At 35.1% G+C, this 21,175-nt stretch overlaps 1 protein-coding gene across 1 annotated transcript in view; it reads right to left on the reverse strand.

The window, feature by feature from the left end:
• KCNQ3 (potassium voltage-gated channel subfamily Q member 3) overlaps window positions 1-21,175 on the reverse strand; it is a 446,114-nt gene that overhangs the window by 70,749 nt on the left and 354,190 nt on the right. The window contains exons 4-6 of the mRNA XM_051971104.1: window positions 19,995-20,167; window positions 7,675-7,830; window positions 4,171-4,281 (exon numbers count right to left, since the gene is read on the reverse strand). Coding sequence (XP_051827064.1) covers window positions 4,171-4,281; window positions 7,675-7,830; window positions 19,995-20,167 — 440 coding nt within the window. The remainder of the gene's footprint in view (window positions 1-4,170; window positions 4,282-7,674; window positions 7,831-19,994; window positions 20,168-21,175) is intronic.

Consider the following 21,175-nt stretch of genomic DNA (forward strand, 5'->3'; position numbering starts at 1 on the left):
GGACTATATTGCTTAGTACAGTGACTGGTACATAGCAAACACTTAATAAAACACTTATTATTAAATAGCAAATTTGTGTTTCCTGTATCTTGTTTCTTCAAACTGATTATGTACTTGAAAGTAGAGAGCACACCTCATTATGACAAACATAGATAATGTAATCAAAAAAGGTTTCTCAAATTAAATTGAATGTACATGAAATCCTTCTTAAAGAGTTTGTCTGTTTCCCTAAATATTGTTTTAAGAAAATTTTATTATAGTAGAACATATGAAACAAATGAAATTGAAGTTCTAATCTTTTTTAGACCTAAAGTTATAGAATTTTAGAATTAGAAAAGAAACTAAAAGATCATCTTGTCCAGCCCCCTCACTATAAGTATGGATGAGCTAAAACTAAACCAAAAACAACAATCCAAAAACAGTGAACTTGAAACCATGGGTCCTTTTCACCATTTTACTTATGCAACTTTAGACAAATTACTTATTTGATTTTAGTTTTCTCATCTATACAATTGCAGAATTTTTAAAATGGTAGACGTTTAAAGTGATTTTCATCTCTGAAACTGTGAAAGATTCTTAGACTAGAGAAAGAACATAGCCTCTGTAACATAGTGCAAATTAGAGAAATGCATTAAAAAGATACTGATGTCAGTAAGGAAAATGGAGAGGAAAAGATATGTTCAAAAGAGTAAGAATTCAATTCAAAATGATGAATACTTAGTTAAACACTGTGCTACCATTGTTCTAGGTGATGGAGAAGATAGAAATAAAAGTGAATCAGTTCTTAATTAAAAAAAATACATTCTAATGGCAAGGGATGAGGACTATATGTTCATCAAGAAGAAAATAGAAAATATAGGCAAAATAAATACCAAGTATTTTTAATTCAAGGGAGGAAAAAACAGAGAAGAGACAGAGACAGCAGTATAGAAAGACAACAGAGAGAGGAACAGAAAGACAGAGAACTTTAACAGTTCTTTTCCCACTCTAGGCTTTATTTTTGTTGTTGTTATTATTAAACCAGAGGATTTCAACCTACATCTTGATTCTCCTTCATTCTAACCTCTCAATTCCTCCTTTTCCTGCTTCCCTTCTCCCCTTACCATGAGCTTTTGAGCTACTTCTCCTCTATCCCAACCATACACAAAAAAATCAGATATTTTGATTTTGCCATCTCCCACAGATATACCATCTCCATGTTCAAGAATTCTGAAATTCTCTTATCCGGTATTAATATATTGGCTTTTCATTTTTCCCTCTGCCTTTCGTTACATACTCTTCATTTATACTGTGACCTCCAAATCCTTTCCTGTAATTGTCTCCCAGGACATTTCTGTTGTACTAGCTTTTCTTTCTTTTTCTTCCACAGTGATTCCTTGGTTAGCCAATTCACCTCTACATTGTCTTCCTCTCTAGAATCCTTAGAGTCCTTATCATATTGCTACGTCCTGTCAGACTTCAGTCTTGGATTACTTCTGATTGGATTCACTATAAATTTATATTACACAGCCTTAACCGGCCTAGGCAATCCTACTACACTTTCCTTATCAATTCACTATATCACTCTTCATAGTGACTCTTCCAAACTTTCCTCCTCGAACCTCTTATAGCTTCATCTCCCCAATTCTTGATGCTGAGAACCTTGTCCCCTATTTTACAAAAAAAAATTAGGTCACTTGCCATAAACTCACTCTTCTTCCCTCCTCTTCACCTTTTATAACTCAGGTACTTTCTGCCATTAAAACCTTCACTTCTGTCTTACATGATGAAGTGACCTTCCTCCTTAAGCCAAGCCTGACCTCTCTGCTTGTTCAAGTGATCACATTTCATTCCATCTCTAACATATTGCTCTCTCTATCATACTCCACTTTTTCAATCTCTGTCTGTCTGTTTCTCTATCTGTCTCTGTCTCAGTCTCTCTTTCTCTCTTTCTCCCTCTCTCCCCTCTATAGTATACAAATATGCCTGTTTCCCCTATCCTGAAAAAAGACATCACTGGATCCCTTCATCCTTGCTAACTCTCATCCTTTTATAGCTAAAAAGGCTATCTACAACAGGGGTCTCTACTCTATCATCTCATTTCTGAAACCCTTGAAATCTGGCTTTCACTGGTATCATTCCACTGAGATTGCTCTCTCAAAAGTTACTGATGATCTTTTAGTTGCCAATTCCACAGGCTTTTTCTTAATCCTCGTTCGCCTTGATTTCTTTGCAGCTTTTTTATAACGTTGATCACTTACTTTTCCTTGATTCTCTCTTCCATCTGGGTTTTGAGACTTCACTGTCTCCTGGTTCTTCTATTTGTCTGATTGCTTTTTTTTTAATATCCTTTGCTGAATCCTCCAGATCCCACCCTCTAATCATACACACCTATCAGAGCTCTGTCCTGGACTCTCTTCTCTTCTCCCTCTATACTGTTTCACTCAGGATCTCATCACCTCCCCTGGATTTAATGATCATCTCTATTCTGATGATTGTTAAATCTCTTAAACAAGATACAATCTTGTATCTCCAACCACCTTTCAGACACCTCAAACTGGATGTCCAGTAAACATCTTAAACTCAATATGTTCAAAACAGAACTCATTATATTTTCCCCTTAATTATCCATGTCTCCTTTCTGTATTACTATTGAGGGCAATACCATACTCAAATCCATAAAGCTCCCATTTGTTAAATTCCAGTGCCTTCCTATTGTCTCCAGGAACAAATACAAAATCCTCTATTTGAAGTTCAAAGCTCTTCATAACTTAACCCCATCCTACATTCCCAGTTTTGTTATACCTTAGTTTCTGACATGTACTCTTTGGTCCAGTGACACTAGTCACTCCATCTGTCAACTCCAGGCATTCTCTCTGGCTATTCCCTATGCCTTGCATGATCTTTCTTTCTTTTTAATGGTTTACTACTAACCAGAATTCCACCATTAGAAATTCATTCTTTTGAATTAGTGCTTTTTTAAGTTAAAATAAAATGCTCCTAGGAAGAAATCACATTGTAAGTTTTTTCCCACTACTTCAGGGATATGTGGATTCAGTAATGGGAGTATATTCCATCAATGTAAATTGAATCCCTTATCTAACTTAGTAGGTAGTAGTTGGAATTTGCTGTGGCTATAACATTCATTCAATCTGACACAATAACCAATATTGTGATGAGTCTCTCCAAACTTAGTTAAGTTGATACGCAAAAGGGAGACATAACCTTTATCATTGGTTCCATATTCAAAGCCTTTCCATTTTTGGAAGGACTGGCTGAAACCTATAGTATACCAACATGATCTTTGAGAATCCAGGGTATATACCACAATAGTGTTATAGGAGGATTTGAGTAAGGTGAATTGTATTTAATCAATTGTTTATACCTTGGAGTGAATGAGTTTATTGGATCCTTAATTCACAATCTTTCCAAGGGCTACATTATCTATTTTCTAGTTAAGAAAATAGCAAAATAAAATGTCAGACTTCAAATCTATGATGAACTGTTAATTATGTGTTTTTTGACCAAGTCTTTTGATTTCTTTGGTCCTCAGTTTCCTAATCTGTAAAATGTGTGTATAGGCATGTGTATGTATGTTGACTATTAGATGATCCTTTCAAGTTTTATAAATCAGAACTCAGAATCATATACTGTGCTGACTACTTTCCTTAGAATATTGTCCCTCTCCTCCACCTCCATTCGATGCCCTTTCTAAGATATGACACTCAAAACTCAACACAATCCTGTAGATGTAGTTTGATGAGTACTGAGTACAGGGGATTATCATCTCTTTAAATCTTGGAAACTATTTATTCTTGACCAGACCATCTCCTCTATCGTTTGTATCTCTGCTCAGACAAACCTGTCATGGCTTCACTTCCCCAACTTTCTCTGATGAAAACCTTTCCTCCTATTTTACCAAAAAAAAAATTTGGTCACTTGCCATAAGTTTACTTTTAGTATGCCAGCATGGGGAACAACATAGCAAGAGCCCAGGGTTTTTATACAGTAGTTGCCACTAACTCATTTTGTGACCTTGGCTAAGTGTTTTAATTTCCCTAAGTTTTTGGTTTCCTCATCTGTAAAATAAATCCTTGAATTATTGGTCTTTCAGGTTAATATGAGCATTAAATGAGAGAGTCTTTATAAAGTGTTCTACAAGCACAACTTCACAATTATAATGATACTTACAGCTGGAAGAGCAAAAAATGAGACTCCAATTAGGGAAAAGGTGGCAGCAATCAGACGGCCTTCCCAGGTTTTGGGGGTCTTGTCTCCATAACCAATGGTTGCCAGGGTAATCTGTACAAAGAACAATTCTGTCATGTTACAGAACAGGAAAGATAAACTTAGGCTGATCCTCCTAAACTCCACTACCACCCAGGTCTGTATAAGTGCTGGCACTTAAGTCTGTTTAAACAGATATTAAATAGATGACCTGGTAGATACCAGAACAGACAGTGTTTTAAACATATAATATTCATTCATCTGTTGTCTCTATTAAAAAAAGAAAAGCATGATATATTACTTAGAAGATCTCAGAACAGGGTTCCTACTTGAAAATGATAATATACTATTTAATTTTATTGGAGCTATTTAATTAGATTCTATTTCCTACGTATATGCATATATAAGAATAAATATATGTGTATATAAGTATATGTCTATATATTATATGATCAAAAATTGTGTATATATTGTATATATATATATACATACACATATGTGTATATGTATCTAGATCAACATTTCCCTTTTTGACTATAGACAGATTGACATATACCCCCAAATCCAACAATTTCAGTCTTTGGTCTTTACCTTGGAGAATCTCCTTTCTACTTTCTCTCTGTCTGTCTGTCTCTGTCTCTGTCTCTGTCTCTGTCTCTGTCTCTGTCTCTGTCTCTGTCTCTGTCTCTCTCTGTCTCCCTCCCTCCCTCTCTCTCTCTCTTTCTCTCTCTCTCTCTCTGTCTCTCTCTGTGTCTCTCTGTGTCTCTCTGTCTCTCTCTCCAAATAAATAGATTGCATGTGTGGGTATGTATGTGACCACAGTGTAGTGTGGTATGAGAAGAGAATAGAAAGAATGGTATAGCCTTGGAATCAAGAAGACCTGGCTTCAAATCTTAACTGATACATACTGTCTGAATAACTTGGGGCAATTGACTTTATCTCTCAGTGAAGCAGGCAGCTCTAAAATTTTATCAATTATAGACCAATTGGTGATTTGCAACTGTGGAAAGAATTTTTATCCATTTTCCTCTACATTGATGAAAATCACCATCACAACAATAGGGAAAAATGCATACATGATATAATAAATATAACACTATATATGATACATGTTATGGAAAGACATATACACATCTATATGCAGATGCCAATTGATTTGCAACAAAACTTATTAGAGTTATGGGCCATATGTATCAAAATTTATCAAATTAGAAGTTAAAACAGCTTATTATCTATTATCTTGAAAATAGTTTTGATTTCCTGAACTCTAGCAATGGGTCTTGGGGACCACCAAATGATTCTTAGAGATTTCTTGAAAAACATTAATCTAGTCAAATGTTGGAGTTGAATTCAGGAGATCAATACAATAAATATAATAAATACAACTTTTAATACTTATTAGTTGGGTGAACATGAGGGGGGAAATGAAGTTCTCTGAACCTCAGTTTTGTTCTAAAGTGGTTTCAAACTCTTTTGTGAGGAAAATTCTTACAAGCCTTAGGATGCTATATAGATATGACATACTGTTATTTTCATGCTTTGACAAATGTTTATTAGTGGTGTGCATTTGGGTGTACATGTGTTTACACATGCACACAGAGTATTTAAAGTACCAAAAATGGAAACCATTACTTTGCTAAGTGGTTAGCTCTCTGTCAGGGATTGGGGATCAGCCTTCAAATAGAAGATACATGACCATTTGTCAGTGAAGAGATTCCTGTTTAGATAAAGATTAGAAAAGATGACCTTTGATGATATTCTATGATTCTAAGGGCTTTGAAATTAACAACTATATATAACTCTATTTCTATGAAAGAATGAATTTCAAGTTCCAAACCAATAACTAATAGTAGATCTTTTAGAACACAGAAAAGTCCTGATTACTTTTTTTTCTTCCTTCCTGTAGTCTATGCTCCAGCCAAAATGCTAACTTGCTCTTCCTCAAGAATATTCTACATTTTCCCATTTCTACACCTTTTCTCAACTTAAATGCTATTTTCCCTGATCTTTAACCTACATAATCTTAAAGGTTCAGCAAAAATGCCAACTCCTCCATTCAGCAAAAATCTACTTATCTATTACATGTGAGTCACTATTCTGGGGGACCAAGGGATACTAAGGTAGAAAATTATACGGTTTTTGTCTTTGAGGAGTTTGTAGCCATTAGGCAGGGCTAAAACATATATATGGGTAGATCTAATATGAAGTAAATGGTAATGGAAGTAAAAGAAAAATTCAAATAATAAATTCTATAAAAGAGGAGAAACAATATTTTCAACTGAGCATTGCTTGGGGTGGGGAAAGGCATCAGAGAAGGCTTCACAGGGATGGTAGTCCCTGAATTGACCCTTAAATGAAAAGAAAAGAAGCTCTGGACAAGGAGAAATGAGGAAGGTGTGCTTTCTAGGAATGAGGATATCCTATAGCAATACATATGGAAAGCATGGAGAGTTCAGGGAACAAAAAGATATTTGATTTGCCCAAAATTGTTGTGAGCCCTGACCCTAACACCTCATATTATGTTTATACCTTTTCTGAACCTGAGTTACCTTGAATATAAATTGGAAGTCATAATTCTACACTGCCTACCTACCTCACAAGGTTATGAAGAAAGGGCTATAGAAATGTGAGTTATAGAAGTTATAGAAATAGTATATTCATTCCCTCTCTATTATTCATGACACCATTTACAAGTTCAGTTATTAGTTCATCAATCCTCTCTTTTCTAGGGCTCTGAATGTATATCAATAAGACTGGATGATCTTGTGGCAGGGGAAGTGGATTCAAATCCTACTTCTGACACCTACTATGTGCTTGACTATAAGTCACAATCCCCCTGGATTTGGTTCCTTAACTGTAAAATGATAGGATTGGACTAGAGAGACTCTGAAGGGTCTTTCAGCTTTAAATTTCTGTGCCTATGATCTTCCTCTATTTGCATCTAGCTTCCAGCTCTATTATCTCTGCCGCCTAATTCTTTCACCTAATACTTTGGGGTTTATAGACACCTTTGCTCACAACAACCTCTATAGAGGAACCATGTGTTATGAGCCTGATTTTACAGATAAATTATCATTGGAGAAATGATGTGACTTGCCCAGGATCACACGGCTAAATGAAATACACAGATTTTTTGACTCCAGGTCTACCATGTTTTCTATTAAACAACAACTTCTTACAAACACACATCCTCAATCATAAAGAGGTTCAGATGTTAATGTAAAATCTTCCCCATAGCTGGAAGCCCACACAACACATGTCTTACTGATGACAGTGGACAGTGGCAACATCTTTTCCTATTAAGGATGCTGCATTTATAGTATGAGGTAATGGTTGATTTTAGCTGCATCGAGGGAAACAAAAAGGCAACCCACTCCCATACCATCTTCTCTTGATTTCAACCACCATGTTTCTTTCATCATCTGCCCCATGGCTAATCTCAGAGAAGCTGTATGGGCTGTGACTGACCAGACCCCACCAGAGAGCATCAGCATAAGTCTCAAATTCTTCTTTCGTCTCCATTCCTTGAGCATCGATCTCAGGCACATCTTTCTCCACCAGGTAGACAAGAAATGAGGAAAGGATCAGGGTCAGGAACCCAATATACCAGGCAGTGATGAGTTCCTAGAAAAGAAGGCAATTGAAGAAAAGCATAAACTGATTGCTTTTGACTGGTGTAAACAATAAATGTGTTGCATTGGGAAAGGAATGAGAATGGAGGCTGGAGAGAATGCGACAGGAAGATCTGTCTTTATAATTCTTGAATCCTGGATTTAGGCTTGAAAAATAGAAACCAATGTATATGTGAATTATCATAGTATGACTTTTTAGTACAGAACCAAATGGCTTGGGTTCAATGCCCTGCTCTACCATTTAATAGCTGTATGATCTTGATCAACTCAATTGATTTAACCTCAATTTCTTCATCTATAAAGCAGAGATAATTATATTTCCACAACCTATCATATGAGGAACCTGCCTTCTTAGTTATTTTTAGAAATACCATAATTATTCATCAATTCCTTGTTCATCTTTCTTTTTAATAGTGGGGAGCATAACCCACACCCTTCCTGATTTGGTTCTGGGAAGGACTATGGATCTTAGAAAAGTAGAATCCAACAAGTTAGGGAATCTGGGTTAGCAGGCAGCTTTTTGGTTTTAACAGGACAGACCTTCCTTGATCCAAATCACTAAATCAGTGATGCAGAGATAAGCTTCACTAGTCTTAGCTTTTGAAGTAGAGGTTGGGTCACAGAAATGTGATGCTGCCTCCAACTAAAGAAGGTTGAGCTCCAGACAGATTATAACAAAAAGGAGCTGGATACACTACCTGGTTGGCTATCAGTCATGGGAAGTATGAAAAGATTCTAGTTCTAATAAGTATACCATTTAGGGGCAGCTAGGTGGTACAATGGATAGAGCACCAGCCCTGAAGTCAGGAGGACCTGAGTTCAAATCTGATCTCAGACACTTAACACTTCCCAGCTGTGGGATCCTGGGCAAGATACTTAACACCAATTGCCTCAGCAAAAACAAACAACAACAACAAAAGAAATAAGTATAGCATTTAGTTATCTGAATTTTTTTCAGGTTTTAATAAACAAATAAACCACAGCTCTTAACAAATAAATAAATATTTGTTAACAGTGATAATTAAGTCATATGCCTATTGTAAGGATCAAATGAGATAAGGTAGATAAAACAGTTCCTATGTATGTACAAACATATACACATGTATGTGTGTACATATATAGACATACATGCACACACAAAATAAACTTGATATATGCATGTGTGTATACATACATTTGTATACACATTTATGTAGTATATACATATGTCTATAAATATACACATGCAATTTGTATATACACATGAGATTAGATAGGTAAAAGAGTGTGCATATTTGTATGTATATATGAATATATATCAAATGAGATAAGCTAGGTAAAGTAGTATATATGTATCATGTGTATTTTTACATATGTATCATGATTAGCATATATGTGTGTATATATGTATTCATATCAAATAAAGTAAAATAAGTAAAGCAATATATATATAGACATATGTAATATATGCATATATGAACATGATATAAAATATATATATTTATATTTTTATATTATCAGGTTGATTATGTATAATCTATCATCTATCATCTATTTGTGTATATAGACATATAGCTCTATTTTATGTGATAGTTTATATATATCTAGCACATTAAGATTAATGAAAGACTATATTTTTAGAGTCCTTCATATTCTGGCCCTTCCTACCTTTCTAGTCTTCTTATATCCCATTCCCTTCCAATACTCTGAAATCCGTGTTACTTCCTTCCTGTTCTCAAACACAGGGCATTCATTTTCCAATTCCTAGAATGCTCTCTCTCTTCATCTACACCTCCTCCCTTCTTTCAAGTCTAAGCTAAAGTCATACATTTTGCAGGAAGCCTTTCCCAATTCCTATTAATGCTAGTGTCTTATTTCTGAGACTACTTCCTGAATAGATGTTCCATATATCTCATAGTATGCATGTTGTTTCCTTCATCTTGTAATGCTGGAGAAACTGAGCAAAATAGAGACTAGAGTATTTAATAATTTATTAAATGGGAGAGATTTACTAGGATCAAATGGATCCTAGTAATGTGGGTTTGGTCCCACAGCTGAGACTATTGTCTCAAAGAATCCAGCAGTGAGTGTCAGATACAAGAGTCTTTCATAGGGTTACAAGACTGATGACATAATGGGGGTACCTGGATGGGGATGACCTAATGGGGGGAGGCCCCTAGGATGACATAATGGGAGGTACTAGAGAGGCTCCTGATATTCTAATGATGTCTAAAATGGATAAAGACCTTTATCCCATCAAACATTAAGAGGGAATAAGTATTGCCTAAGGTCTAAGATACAAGACCTTTATCCTATCAAACATTAAGAGGGAATGATTATAACCTGAGTCAGAATAACTAAATAGGACAATTAGGGAAACTGGGCTAGGACATTAAAAGAGAACTGTAGCACAACAATTTGACTGTAAGTAAGTAAGTAAGGACTATTTTGGTTTTCTGTTTGTTTGTTTTTGTGGTTTTGCTTTTTTATATCCCCACTGATTATATAGTGCCTGGCATATAATAAATGCTAATTGACTGAATACATATCTAATTTTATCCTCTCAGAAAAATTATAAGGTAATCACTCTTTTTATCTTTATTTGATATATGAGGAAATTGAAAATAAGAGTTTTTATGATGTATCCTAGGCAAAATAATGCTAGGTAATCTTGCTAATACATATCTCTTAAATGTCTAGATAATGCAGTGGAGAGCACTGGGATTAAAGTCAGGAAAACTCATCTCCCTGAATTTCAAATCTAACCTCTGAAACATACTTAGAATCTGAGTAGTTCCCTTCACCCTGTTTGCCTCAGTTTCTTTATATGCAAATAAACTGGAGAAGGAAATGGCAAACCAATCCACTATCTTTGCCAAGAAAACTTCAAATAGGATCATAAAGAGTTGGACAAGACTGGAATGATTCAGTAAGTGTCTGAAGCAGGATTTGACTGTCAGTCAAGCACACTATCCTCCTGTTGCATGAAGTGCCCTCTCACTAGAGATTTTTCAGCAAAAACTGGATGACAATCTCCTGGATATGTATGTTGCCAAAAGGATTCCAGCTCAGTTACAGGTTGGACTACATGGCCTTTGGGGCCCCTTCCATCTCTGGCATCTTATGATTTATGATTATGATAGGGTTCCTATAAAGAATTTGTATGTTTTTATGATATGGGAAATCTCCTCCATGTGCTTTTTAGTCCTCGATAAATATCCTCTATCCTTCTCTCACTCTCAGCCAGCGCTGTCCATTGATTCAGCAGTCTGATTTGCCATACAATTCTATTGGCCTGATCAAACAGATTCCTAGGCAAGAGAGTCCTGGCTGTTAACATATTGGGTGGAGAAACATGGGAAATACTTTAAAGCTATTGGAAAACAATTACAAGAGATGAATAATAGCAACTATTTAGTGACTAGAATTAAGTAGAGAACAGATAGACAGACTGTTGTCCTGGCAGGCACCAGCACTCATTTTGAATTTAACCTCAAACTGCATATGTCTCTGAACTTTAATTTCTTTTGAACAATGTGTTTCAAAATGTAGTTTGAGGATTTCTGAGGGCCCTCTTTCTATCATTTTAGGGGGTATGAAAGGTTAAAATTACTTTCTTAATTCTACTAAGATATTTACCTATTAAAATACTCCCTTCTTTTGCCCACTACATATCTGTAGGATCTTCTTTATAAACTCCAACCAAAACAATATATTACAATAGATTAAATCCAAAAAAAAGCAGGTGAGAGAATCCAAGATGTCTTCTATCAAGTCAGACAATAAAAAGATTTCCAAAAATATGTAAAACAATGTCACATCTAATTTTTTAGTTTTAGAAAACATAGTTATCTTTCTTGAAAATAATTTGTGGTGACCTGTGATACCTTTATTTTTTGTTATTTTAATTGACAACAAATAGATATTTTAAACATTTATCCATTTTAATTTCTTTTTTTAAAAATTTTATTTATTTATTTTTTAATAACTTTTTATTGATAGAACGCATGCCAGGGTAATTTTTTACAGCATTATCCCTTGCATTCACTTCTGTTCCAATTTTTCCCCTCCCTCCCTCCACCCCTTCCCCCAGATGGCAAGCAGTCCTTTACATGTTGAATGGGTTACAGTATATACTAGATACAATATATGTGTGCAGAACCGAACAGTTTTCTTGTTGCACAGGGAGAATTGAATTCAGAAGGTATAAATAACCCGGGAAGAAAAACAAAAATGCAAGCAGTTTATATTCATTTCCCAGTGTTCTTTCTCTGGGTGTAGCTGTTTCTGTCCATTTTTGATCAATTAAGGCTCTCTTTATCGAAGAGATCCACTTCCATCAGAATACATCCTCAAACAGTATCGTTGTTGAGGTATATAATGATCTCCTGGTTCTACTCATTTCACTCAGCATCAGTTCATGTAAGTCTCGCCAGTCCTCTCTGTAATCATCCTGCTGGTCATTCCTTACAGAACAATAAAATTCCATAACATTCATATACCACAATTTACTCAACCATTCTCCAATTGATGGACATCCTTTCATTTTCCAACTTCTGGCCACTACAAACAGGGCTGCCACAAACATTTTGGCACATACAGGTCCCTTTCCTTTCTTTAGTATCTCTTTGGGGTATAAGTCCAGTAGAAACACTTCCATTTTAATTTCTAATACAGTGATATCAATAGAGGTAACCCACTTTTTAAAAAGTTCTTTGGGTTCCTTAGTCACTTTTCAGAGTGTGATGGGATGCTAGGATCAAAAAGTTTTAGAAGCATTGTGTTAAATTATAGGATCACAGATTTATAGTTAGAAGAGGCATTAAAAGACATTTATTCCAATTTTCTGCCTTTACAAAAAACTAATACCTCAGATGTGAAGCAATTTGGACAAAAGAAAGTCTCACAGATACGGGGTAAAATTTTAATCCCAGAATCCTTAACTCCAAATTCAGTACTCTTTCTATTATACTTAAAACAAGATGATGACTAGATGACTTTTTTTTTTATTATAACTTTTTATTTACAGAACATATGCTTGGGTAATTCATTTTTTATATTATCCCTTGCACTCACTTCTGTTCCAACTTTTTCCTTGCCTCCCTCCACCTCCTCCCCTAGATGATAAGCAGTCTTATACATGTTAAATATGTCACAGTATATCCTATATACAATATATGTGTGCAGAACCGAACAGTTCTCTTGTTGCACAGGGAGAATTGGATTCAGAAGGTATAAATAATCCGGGAAGAAAATAAAAAATGCAAACAATTTGCATTCATTTCCAGTGTTCCTTCTCTGGGTATAGCTGCTTCTGTCCATCATTGAGCAATTGGAACTGAGTTAGATCTTCTCTTTGTTGAAGAAATCCACTTCCATCAGATACATCCTCATACAGTATCGTTGTTGAAGTATATAATGATCTCCTGGTTTTGCTCATTTCACTTAGCATCAGTTCATGTAAGTTTCTCCAAGCCTCTCTGTATTCATTCTGCTGGTCGTTTCTTACAGAACAATAATATTCCATAACATTCCTATACCACAATTTTCCCAGCCATTTTCCAATTGATGGGATCCATTCATTTTCCAGTTTCTAGCCACCACAAAAAGAGCTGCCACAAACATTTTGGCACATACAGTTCCCTTTCCCTTCTTTAGTATCTCTTTGGGATATAAGCCCAATAGTAGCACTGCTGGATCAAAGGATATGCATGTTTGATAACTTTTTGGGCATAATTTTAGATTGATCTCCAGAATGGTTGGATTAATTCACAACTTCACCAATAATGCATCAATATCCCAGTTTTCCTGCATCCCCTCCAATATTCATCATTATTTTTTCCTGTCATCTTAGCCAATCTGAGAGGTGTGTAGTGGTATCTCAGAGTTGTCTTAATTTGCATTTCTCTGATCAATAGTGATTTAGAACACTTTCATATGAGTGGGAATAGTTTCAATTTTACTAAATGACATTTTAAATGCTTAATAATGCTCAAATAAATCCTTAATGATCTTGATTTCTAAGGAGCCCACCAACTCTACAATGTGGCTTTCATCTCGACAATACTTCATGAATAAATCTAAGTCTAATCTAGTGATAAAAGTTATAGCAGAGTGGAGGGGGTTATAATTACATATAAAGAAATTCTTTGTGGGGCTGGGAGAATTCAACCCTATTCCCCTATATATCCTGTGAGAGTAACAGAACCATAGAATCTCCTAGTACTGAAAGCTGTAGTAGACATCTAGATTGAGGAGACAAACTTTTGTAGTAGAAAGAACATGGAAATTAAAGCCAGAGATGTAACTCTTTCAAAAACTCTGGTACTTACTACTTGTCAACACTTTCACTTCCTTGTGTCCATGCAAATGTTCAAGTAGATTGTCTCTGAAATTCCTTTTATCTCTTTTGTCTCTGAAAATCCTTTTATCAGTCATAGGATCTGAATTTCATCATCACCATCACTTCATGCTCAACAGGCCCAAAAGCAGTCTCATTATTTTTTCCTACTAAACTTGGTGCTCTTTTTAGCTAGTCCATGCATGGCAATGAGTTACAGCAAGGGAATGCTAGACTCAGGTAGAACCCATGAGACCAGTTGTTAAATTTTCAGTGTGAGCTTTTATACATTGGAAATTGATAAAGCACTAAAAGCCAAGGCTTGGTTTATTGCTTTGTTGATTGTCTAGACTTAAGAAAGTGATGGATAAAATGTTAATAATTCATATTAAACTTAAAAATGTCTCCTAGGCACACATCTCTACAGAGAGTTGTTAAATATTTACCAGCATACCACTGTCCAGAGTATATGCCCAAATATTTTCCAGTTTGGTAGGATTTATGGAAAATCACAATCACAGTTACCTGGTTTAGTGTGACATTCTACTTGAGACAAGGCTGAGATATATAGGTAATTAAGCAAGCTTCAGGTAAGAAAAGATCAATCTCGGCATGAGGCAAAAAAAATCATGACTAAGCAAGGAAAAGAAAAGTTAGGTTAGTATGGTATTAGGAAAAGATAAAATTTAAAGACCTGATCTGAATAGGAAAGAGAAAGAGATCATAGATTCAGTCTAGGAAATCCACGGGTGATCAGGAATTAAACTGAATAGAATATCAAGGAATTAACTGTTTGTCTGGCTTTCTTTATAGAGCCAAAGGTTTGGTCTTCTGAGGTGGCTGCCCAGTGTCCTCTGCCAAACATAGATGAGGGATCTGTGCTTTCTTTGAGTTTAGAAAACTCAGCACTTAAAATATCCCCTCCACTAATGCAGGCCAGCAGCTTTTCTGCAATTTATAGTCTTGGGGAGAGCTTAGAGCATCAAGAGATTAAGTGATATGTTCATGATCCTAGATATGTCAGAGGTAAAAATCGAACCCAAATTTTCCCTGCTTGGAGGATGGTTATTATGCACTGCACCATCTTGCCTCTTCCTTCTAGATAAGGATATTTGTGCAAAGGAGGATTTTTGTAACAGCAGGCAGTCTGCTTCCGTAATATAAATGAACGTATCTTGTTTGCTCAAGAAGGTATATTCTCATGCATTATATACAGTTGGTATATTGGTAGCAAGAGTACTTAAAAAAAAAAAAAAACTGAATCCCACTGAAGTTCCCCTATCTTTACTCTTATCTGGGTCAGCATTCATCTGACAGTTTCCAACTGTTTTTAGCTAACATTCCATTATGCTCTTTAGGGAATAAGTAAGTCCCTTGGATATCTCCTTTGTCAATATTTAAAAAAAAATTAAGACTCTTTAGGATACCTTATTTTCTGTTTAAATATACAATTTATTGAATGAAATTATATATAGACATACATATGTATATCTATATATACATACATGCATGTTTGTACACATATATACACATACATATGTGCATATATACACATAAATACATGTGCATGTGTCTTATGTGTGCATGTATACATTGCGTGTGTGTATATGTATGTATATGTGTATAATTATCTCTTCCACATCATCAGGGTTAGGGGTATAGTGCTCCTGCAATCTGGAAAATCCATGTAATTTTTTGGGTGCTCCCTTTATACTAAAGATATATTTTATGCATTTCTGAGCCTTGAAATTTTGTCTGTCATCTGCCAGCCTTCACCTGTCATCTTCAACTGCTGCCCAACTCCCCCCAAATTTCCATTTATTTCTTATGCCAATCTATTATATATTGAAAACAGTGGGGAAAGTTGCAACATGGAAGGAATAATTATATACACATAAATTATATATGATACATAATATAACAAAATTAAAATGAGGAGGAGGAGGAGGAAGAGGCTGTATTTGAATTCAGTTCTATCTATCTGGCCACCTAGCTGCCTCAGACTAACATTTTTTTTTTTTTGGTATAAAAAGAGAAAATTTGTGAGCCATCTTGGGGTTAAGTAGCTGCTCTCTTCTTAGGTATTATTATTATTGTTATTATACATGCGTGCTATTACCTTAAGTCCTCAAACTACAGATCTGGGATTGTAAGATCCTGTACTGCCCAATATATTCTAAAAAGCTACCCCTGTTACTGAAACCTTCTGAGACCTCCTGAATGTTAACACCCAACCTCCAACTAGACGTTTGAAGAACTGCCATCAGTCTCCTTCCTTTTTTTTCCTTACTAGATGGATCTGAAGTAACAGATCTTTGGAATGTTCACATAGTTTAACAGGCTCCAATTTGAAAGATATACCTGGGGAGCATTCCATCTCAACACCAATCATCCCAAAACTTCTACTGCCTGAAAAGATTATCCTTCATTAGATTATTATTCAAAAGATTATCATTCATACCTTCTCTGAATATCATGGTTAGTCCAGAATTAAATCGCTTATTTAGAGAGTAATCACTGCTAAATGTAAGTAATAGGAATAGGACACATTAATTTTCTTTTTCAATTACCAAAAGCAATTTAAAGTATTATATGTATGTATATGTAAACATACATATATACACAATATATTCACCTATACACATAAATATATGTGTATGTATATATACACCTGCACATATACAGGGAGAAGAAAATACCCATATCAAGAAGACAGATAATTCCTCTCTGTTTTACTGCTTTCCTTTTAGAAATAACACATTTACTTTTGGTAATTGAAAAGTATACAGATACATAGGTGTATAGATGTATGTATGCATGTGTGTATATACACACATGTATGTGCATATATACATGTAATGAATATGCATGTATACATTTAGCTGCCATATCATACTGTTAACTCATATTGAGTCTAAAGCTAATTAAAATCATCAGATCCATTTCAGAAAAAATCACTACCTAGTTATAATTCATCATATTTTGGAAGCTGGCATTTTGAACCCAAATCTAAGATTTTCCACTTATCCCTAGTGAATTTTATTTTATTCCATGCCTTTCAAGACCATTTTCAGTCAGTCAGTAAATACTAATTAAAGGCCAGGTATTCATTGTGCTATGGCCTGAGAATATTAAAAAATCACAAGATTAAGCTCTCAAGAAGTTTACGATCTAAGGGTTTATCATTATTTATTTTCCCAGGTTTGTGACATTTGCATATTTGACAGTGTTCCATAGCCAGATTTACAGAGCACACTGAAGCCTTTTAGGGGAGCCAGGGTCAGGATCATAGAATCTTGAAGTTGGAAGCTTCCTCAGACGTCATTTAGTGAAACCTATATCTGAAGAAGGAAATTTTATGAGAAGCCCAATATTGATGAAGAAACAGAAGTGGTCCTTTCTTTTATTGAATAACTCTCAGGAAAATATTCTATATCGAGCTGAAATCTGCCTCTCTTTGTCATCTACTACACTTACATTCTGATTGCTAGGACCAATCAAAATAAGTTTATTGACTCTTTTAGAGAGTAACTTTTCTGGTATTGAAGAGAACCAATCTAAAGTTTCTAAGTTCAAGAATAGTGGAGTCTGCATGTCATCATCTTACATACACTCAGTTGTGCACATTCTCCCTAAACACCTTCATGGAAAATAGAAAGCTTATCACACTACAATTTGCTCCTAATCATTGCAGATGGTTTTTGATCACTAAGACTTTATTTCTAACTGTCCATATCTGTGCACCAACTAGTAACACAGTGGCAGGAATGAATAGACATTCCCTAAAGCAAGCAATTATTTTTCAGAACCCGACAGAACAGGCCTCTATGATCGTTTACAACATGTACTTTTGGAATTAGTAACAACTCTGTAAATATACTCTTTTTCTCCAAGAACACTAGATTTTCAAAATGTATATCCATCATTGGGAAAGGGTCCCTGTGGTGAGATTTCTATTGCTCCAGAATTTTGCCTGATGGGACGAGTTAAAGCTGAGACTTTTAGAAATGCATGTTGTTGGAAATTAGCTTCAATTGTAGGTTTGCTTTTTGAACACAAAGGGGTTGATTTGCTAATCGATAGTTTGTCTTGAGAGGCAGTGTGGAAGCTGACATACATCTCAGCAAGTCCTTCTATCTCTGACATCATCTTTTGAAAACACAAATAACTAACAGGAAATTACTGTCCATAGTTCAATGTTTTCACTTCTCCATTGCTACAAAAATGACCCATTTAAAAAGTATTTTTCAGAATGTCAACAGTCTAGGAGAATTTTCATTCATTAATGACATAATTCTATAAAATCTATAATAGCTCCCTCAGAATTTAGCATACTGCCTAGCACATATTAGGCACTTAATAAATGTTTATTGATTAATATTGCTTATCAGATAAATTCCAAAAGCTTTAGCCTAGGATTTAAGGCCCTTCATGATGATTCCTTCCTTAATGCCTTCTCAACTAATTTTTTTTTTTACCACTAAATATACAAATTAATCTATTTAGAAAAGATTGATTTTTGTTTTAAATAAAATTTCTTGCATCTACCCCAATCTTCATTATTTTATCCCTTTCTCAACTGCTCTACTGTCAAATATTCTCTATTATATAATTTAGCTTTTTCTTTTCTTTTCTTATTTTGTTAACTAATTGTTTCATGCATTTCTGTCCTATTTCCTAATACAATTTGTAAGTCTCTTGTAATTAAGGTGGTGGTGGTGGTTGTTTAATTGTTTTCAGTAGTGTTCAACTCTTTGTGAGTTTGGGGTTTTCTTGGAAAATATACTCTAGTGATTTTCCATTTCCTTCTCCGGTTCAGTTTCCTAATGAGGAAACCGAGGCAAATAGGGTTATTTGACTTGCTCAAGATCACATAATAAGTGTCTGAGGTTAGATTTGAACTCAGGAAGATGAGTGTTCCTGACTCCAGGCCTGGTAGTCTATCTACTGTGTCACCTAATGTTACTTTGAAATCAAGGACATGGTCTTTATAGGCCCAACATTGACAAAGGAAAATATTGATTAATCGATTCATAATTCTTTTTTAATCCCAAAGATAAATTCTTTATGATCCTTTTTTAAAGTCTGATTCTATAACAGTATACCTTATTTTAAAAGGATAGGTAAATGGGATTGATTGACAGAGAAAAATATGAAATACACTAAGAAGATAATCTCAAGTAAAAAAAAAAAAAATCATGAACCATAGTGATCAACAAAGATAGTATTAGCTAGTGCCCAGGTTGGGATTTGAATTCTAATCCCGTCTTCAAATCTACTTTTCACAGAAATTTAATGGTGAAAGAGTTAGGCTCCAACTTCTTGATCAGAGAGGACTGAACCAAGAGCACGAGACAAAAATTAGATTAAGACTTAAATTTATGATTGCTCTCTTTGTTCATCATTTCCTCTCCTCACTTAGGAATTGCCTTTTCTTTCATTCTAAGTCTTGCCTAAGCATTTGTGTAAACCAGAGCTTCCAGCATGATAGATAACATGATAGATGCAGAATGAAACATATATTTTTGGACATGGCTAATAAAGGCATTTGTTTTGTTTACTCTACATATTTTTGAGAAGTTTTTTTTTTCTTTTCTTTAATTGTTCAATTGAGGAAGAGATAACAAATGCTTGTTAATTGGCAGTAATTTAAAAATTAAATTATAACAACAAAAATAATGTTTATGATCATTGGCTAGGAGGTTTGTGGAGGAGATGGCATTAAAATTAAGCTTTAAAGGATGGATAGGACTTCCCCATGCAAAAGGCAGAAGGGCATAGGCAAAAAAAGCACAGGGCTATCAAAGAGGGAATGTGGAAGACTTGCCCAGACTTACTTTGCTGTGGGCACAAATTGCAGAACCCAGGAGTTTCCAGGTGCCACCCCTTCTGTCCATGCGGAGCATGCGCAAAATCTGTAGGAAACGTAAACTCCGGAGTGAGGTGGCCAGAACGTTGCCTTGGTTTCCAACAGCGACCACTGGTACTGAAGCAATCAGCACAAAGATGTCTGGGAATTAGGAGACAGAGACAGAGAGACAGACATATAGACATACAGAGAGAGAGAGAGAGAGAGAGAGAGAGAGAGAGAGAGAGAGAGAGAGAGAGAAAGAGAGAGAGAGAGGAGAAAGAAAAGGGGAGAGAGAGAGAGACATCACATTAGAGAAAAATAAACAGATAAACTCTCCAGATAAGTCTATTGAGTTGCCATGTAATTTCCCATCTGGGGATGAGAAGATTAGAAGCTACCCATATTTGAGGAACTCAGGAAGATGCTAAAACCTATAGCTGAGACACATTCCTAAGTTACAACTTATTTTCTGGGACAAAGATAATTAACCAGGACCAAGATTTCTTTTCGTTTGTTTCTTTGCTTGCTATGGCCAGAGAATTGAAGACATTATTGATTTAGTGCTGGACTCAGCAGAGTGAGCAGTCAATCATTTAATCAATTGATAATCAAAAGTATTTCTTTTGATGTCATGTGTCAGGCACCTACCATGTGTCAGGCACAATGCTAAGTACAGGGAATAAAAACATAAAAATGAAAAATTCCTTGACTTCTAAGAGCTTATGTTCTATTGGAAAATTTGGTTCAAATGCCACCTTTGACATTGACTAGTTCTGTGACTTTGAGCTACTTACAATTTTACAGCTTTTCTTTGTCAAATGCTTTTGATAATATTGATAGTATCTTCCTAACAAGGGCATTGTGAGGCTCAAAAGATAACATATGATAATATATTTACAGCTGGAATAGACCTTAGAAGATAAAGTACAGATACATGAAAAGTGTTTTGGGAAATAGATGGTAGAGTAGATAGAACAAAAACTTGAATATCAGTATATTATGATGTTGTTTGAAAACGCTTGGACTCTGTGAACTCAGACTTTGACTGTGCCCATATTGATAACATTTTATAAATAATATATAAATTATGAGGTACATGCATCATAATAATAATTCCCATGTTTATAGCACTGCATGATTTACAAGCACTTTCCTCCACAATATCTG

The sequence above is a fragment of the Antechinus flavipes genome, chromosome 1, assembly GCF_016432865.1.
Source record: "Antechinus flavipes isolate AdamAnt ecotype Samford, QLD, Australia chromosome 1, AdamAnt_v2, whole genome shotgun sequence".
NCBI classification, from domain to species: Eukaryota; Metazoa; Chordata; class Mammalia; order Dasyuromorphia; family Dasyuridae; genus Antechinus; species Antechinus flavipes.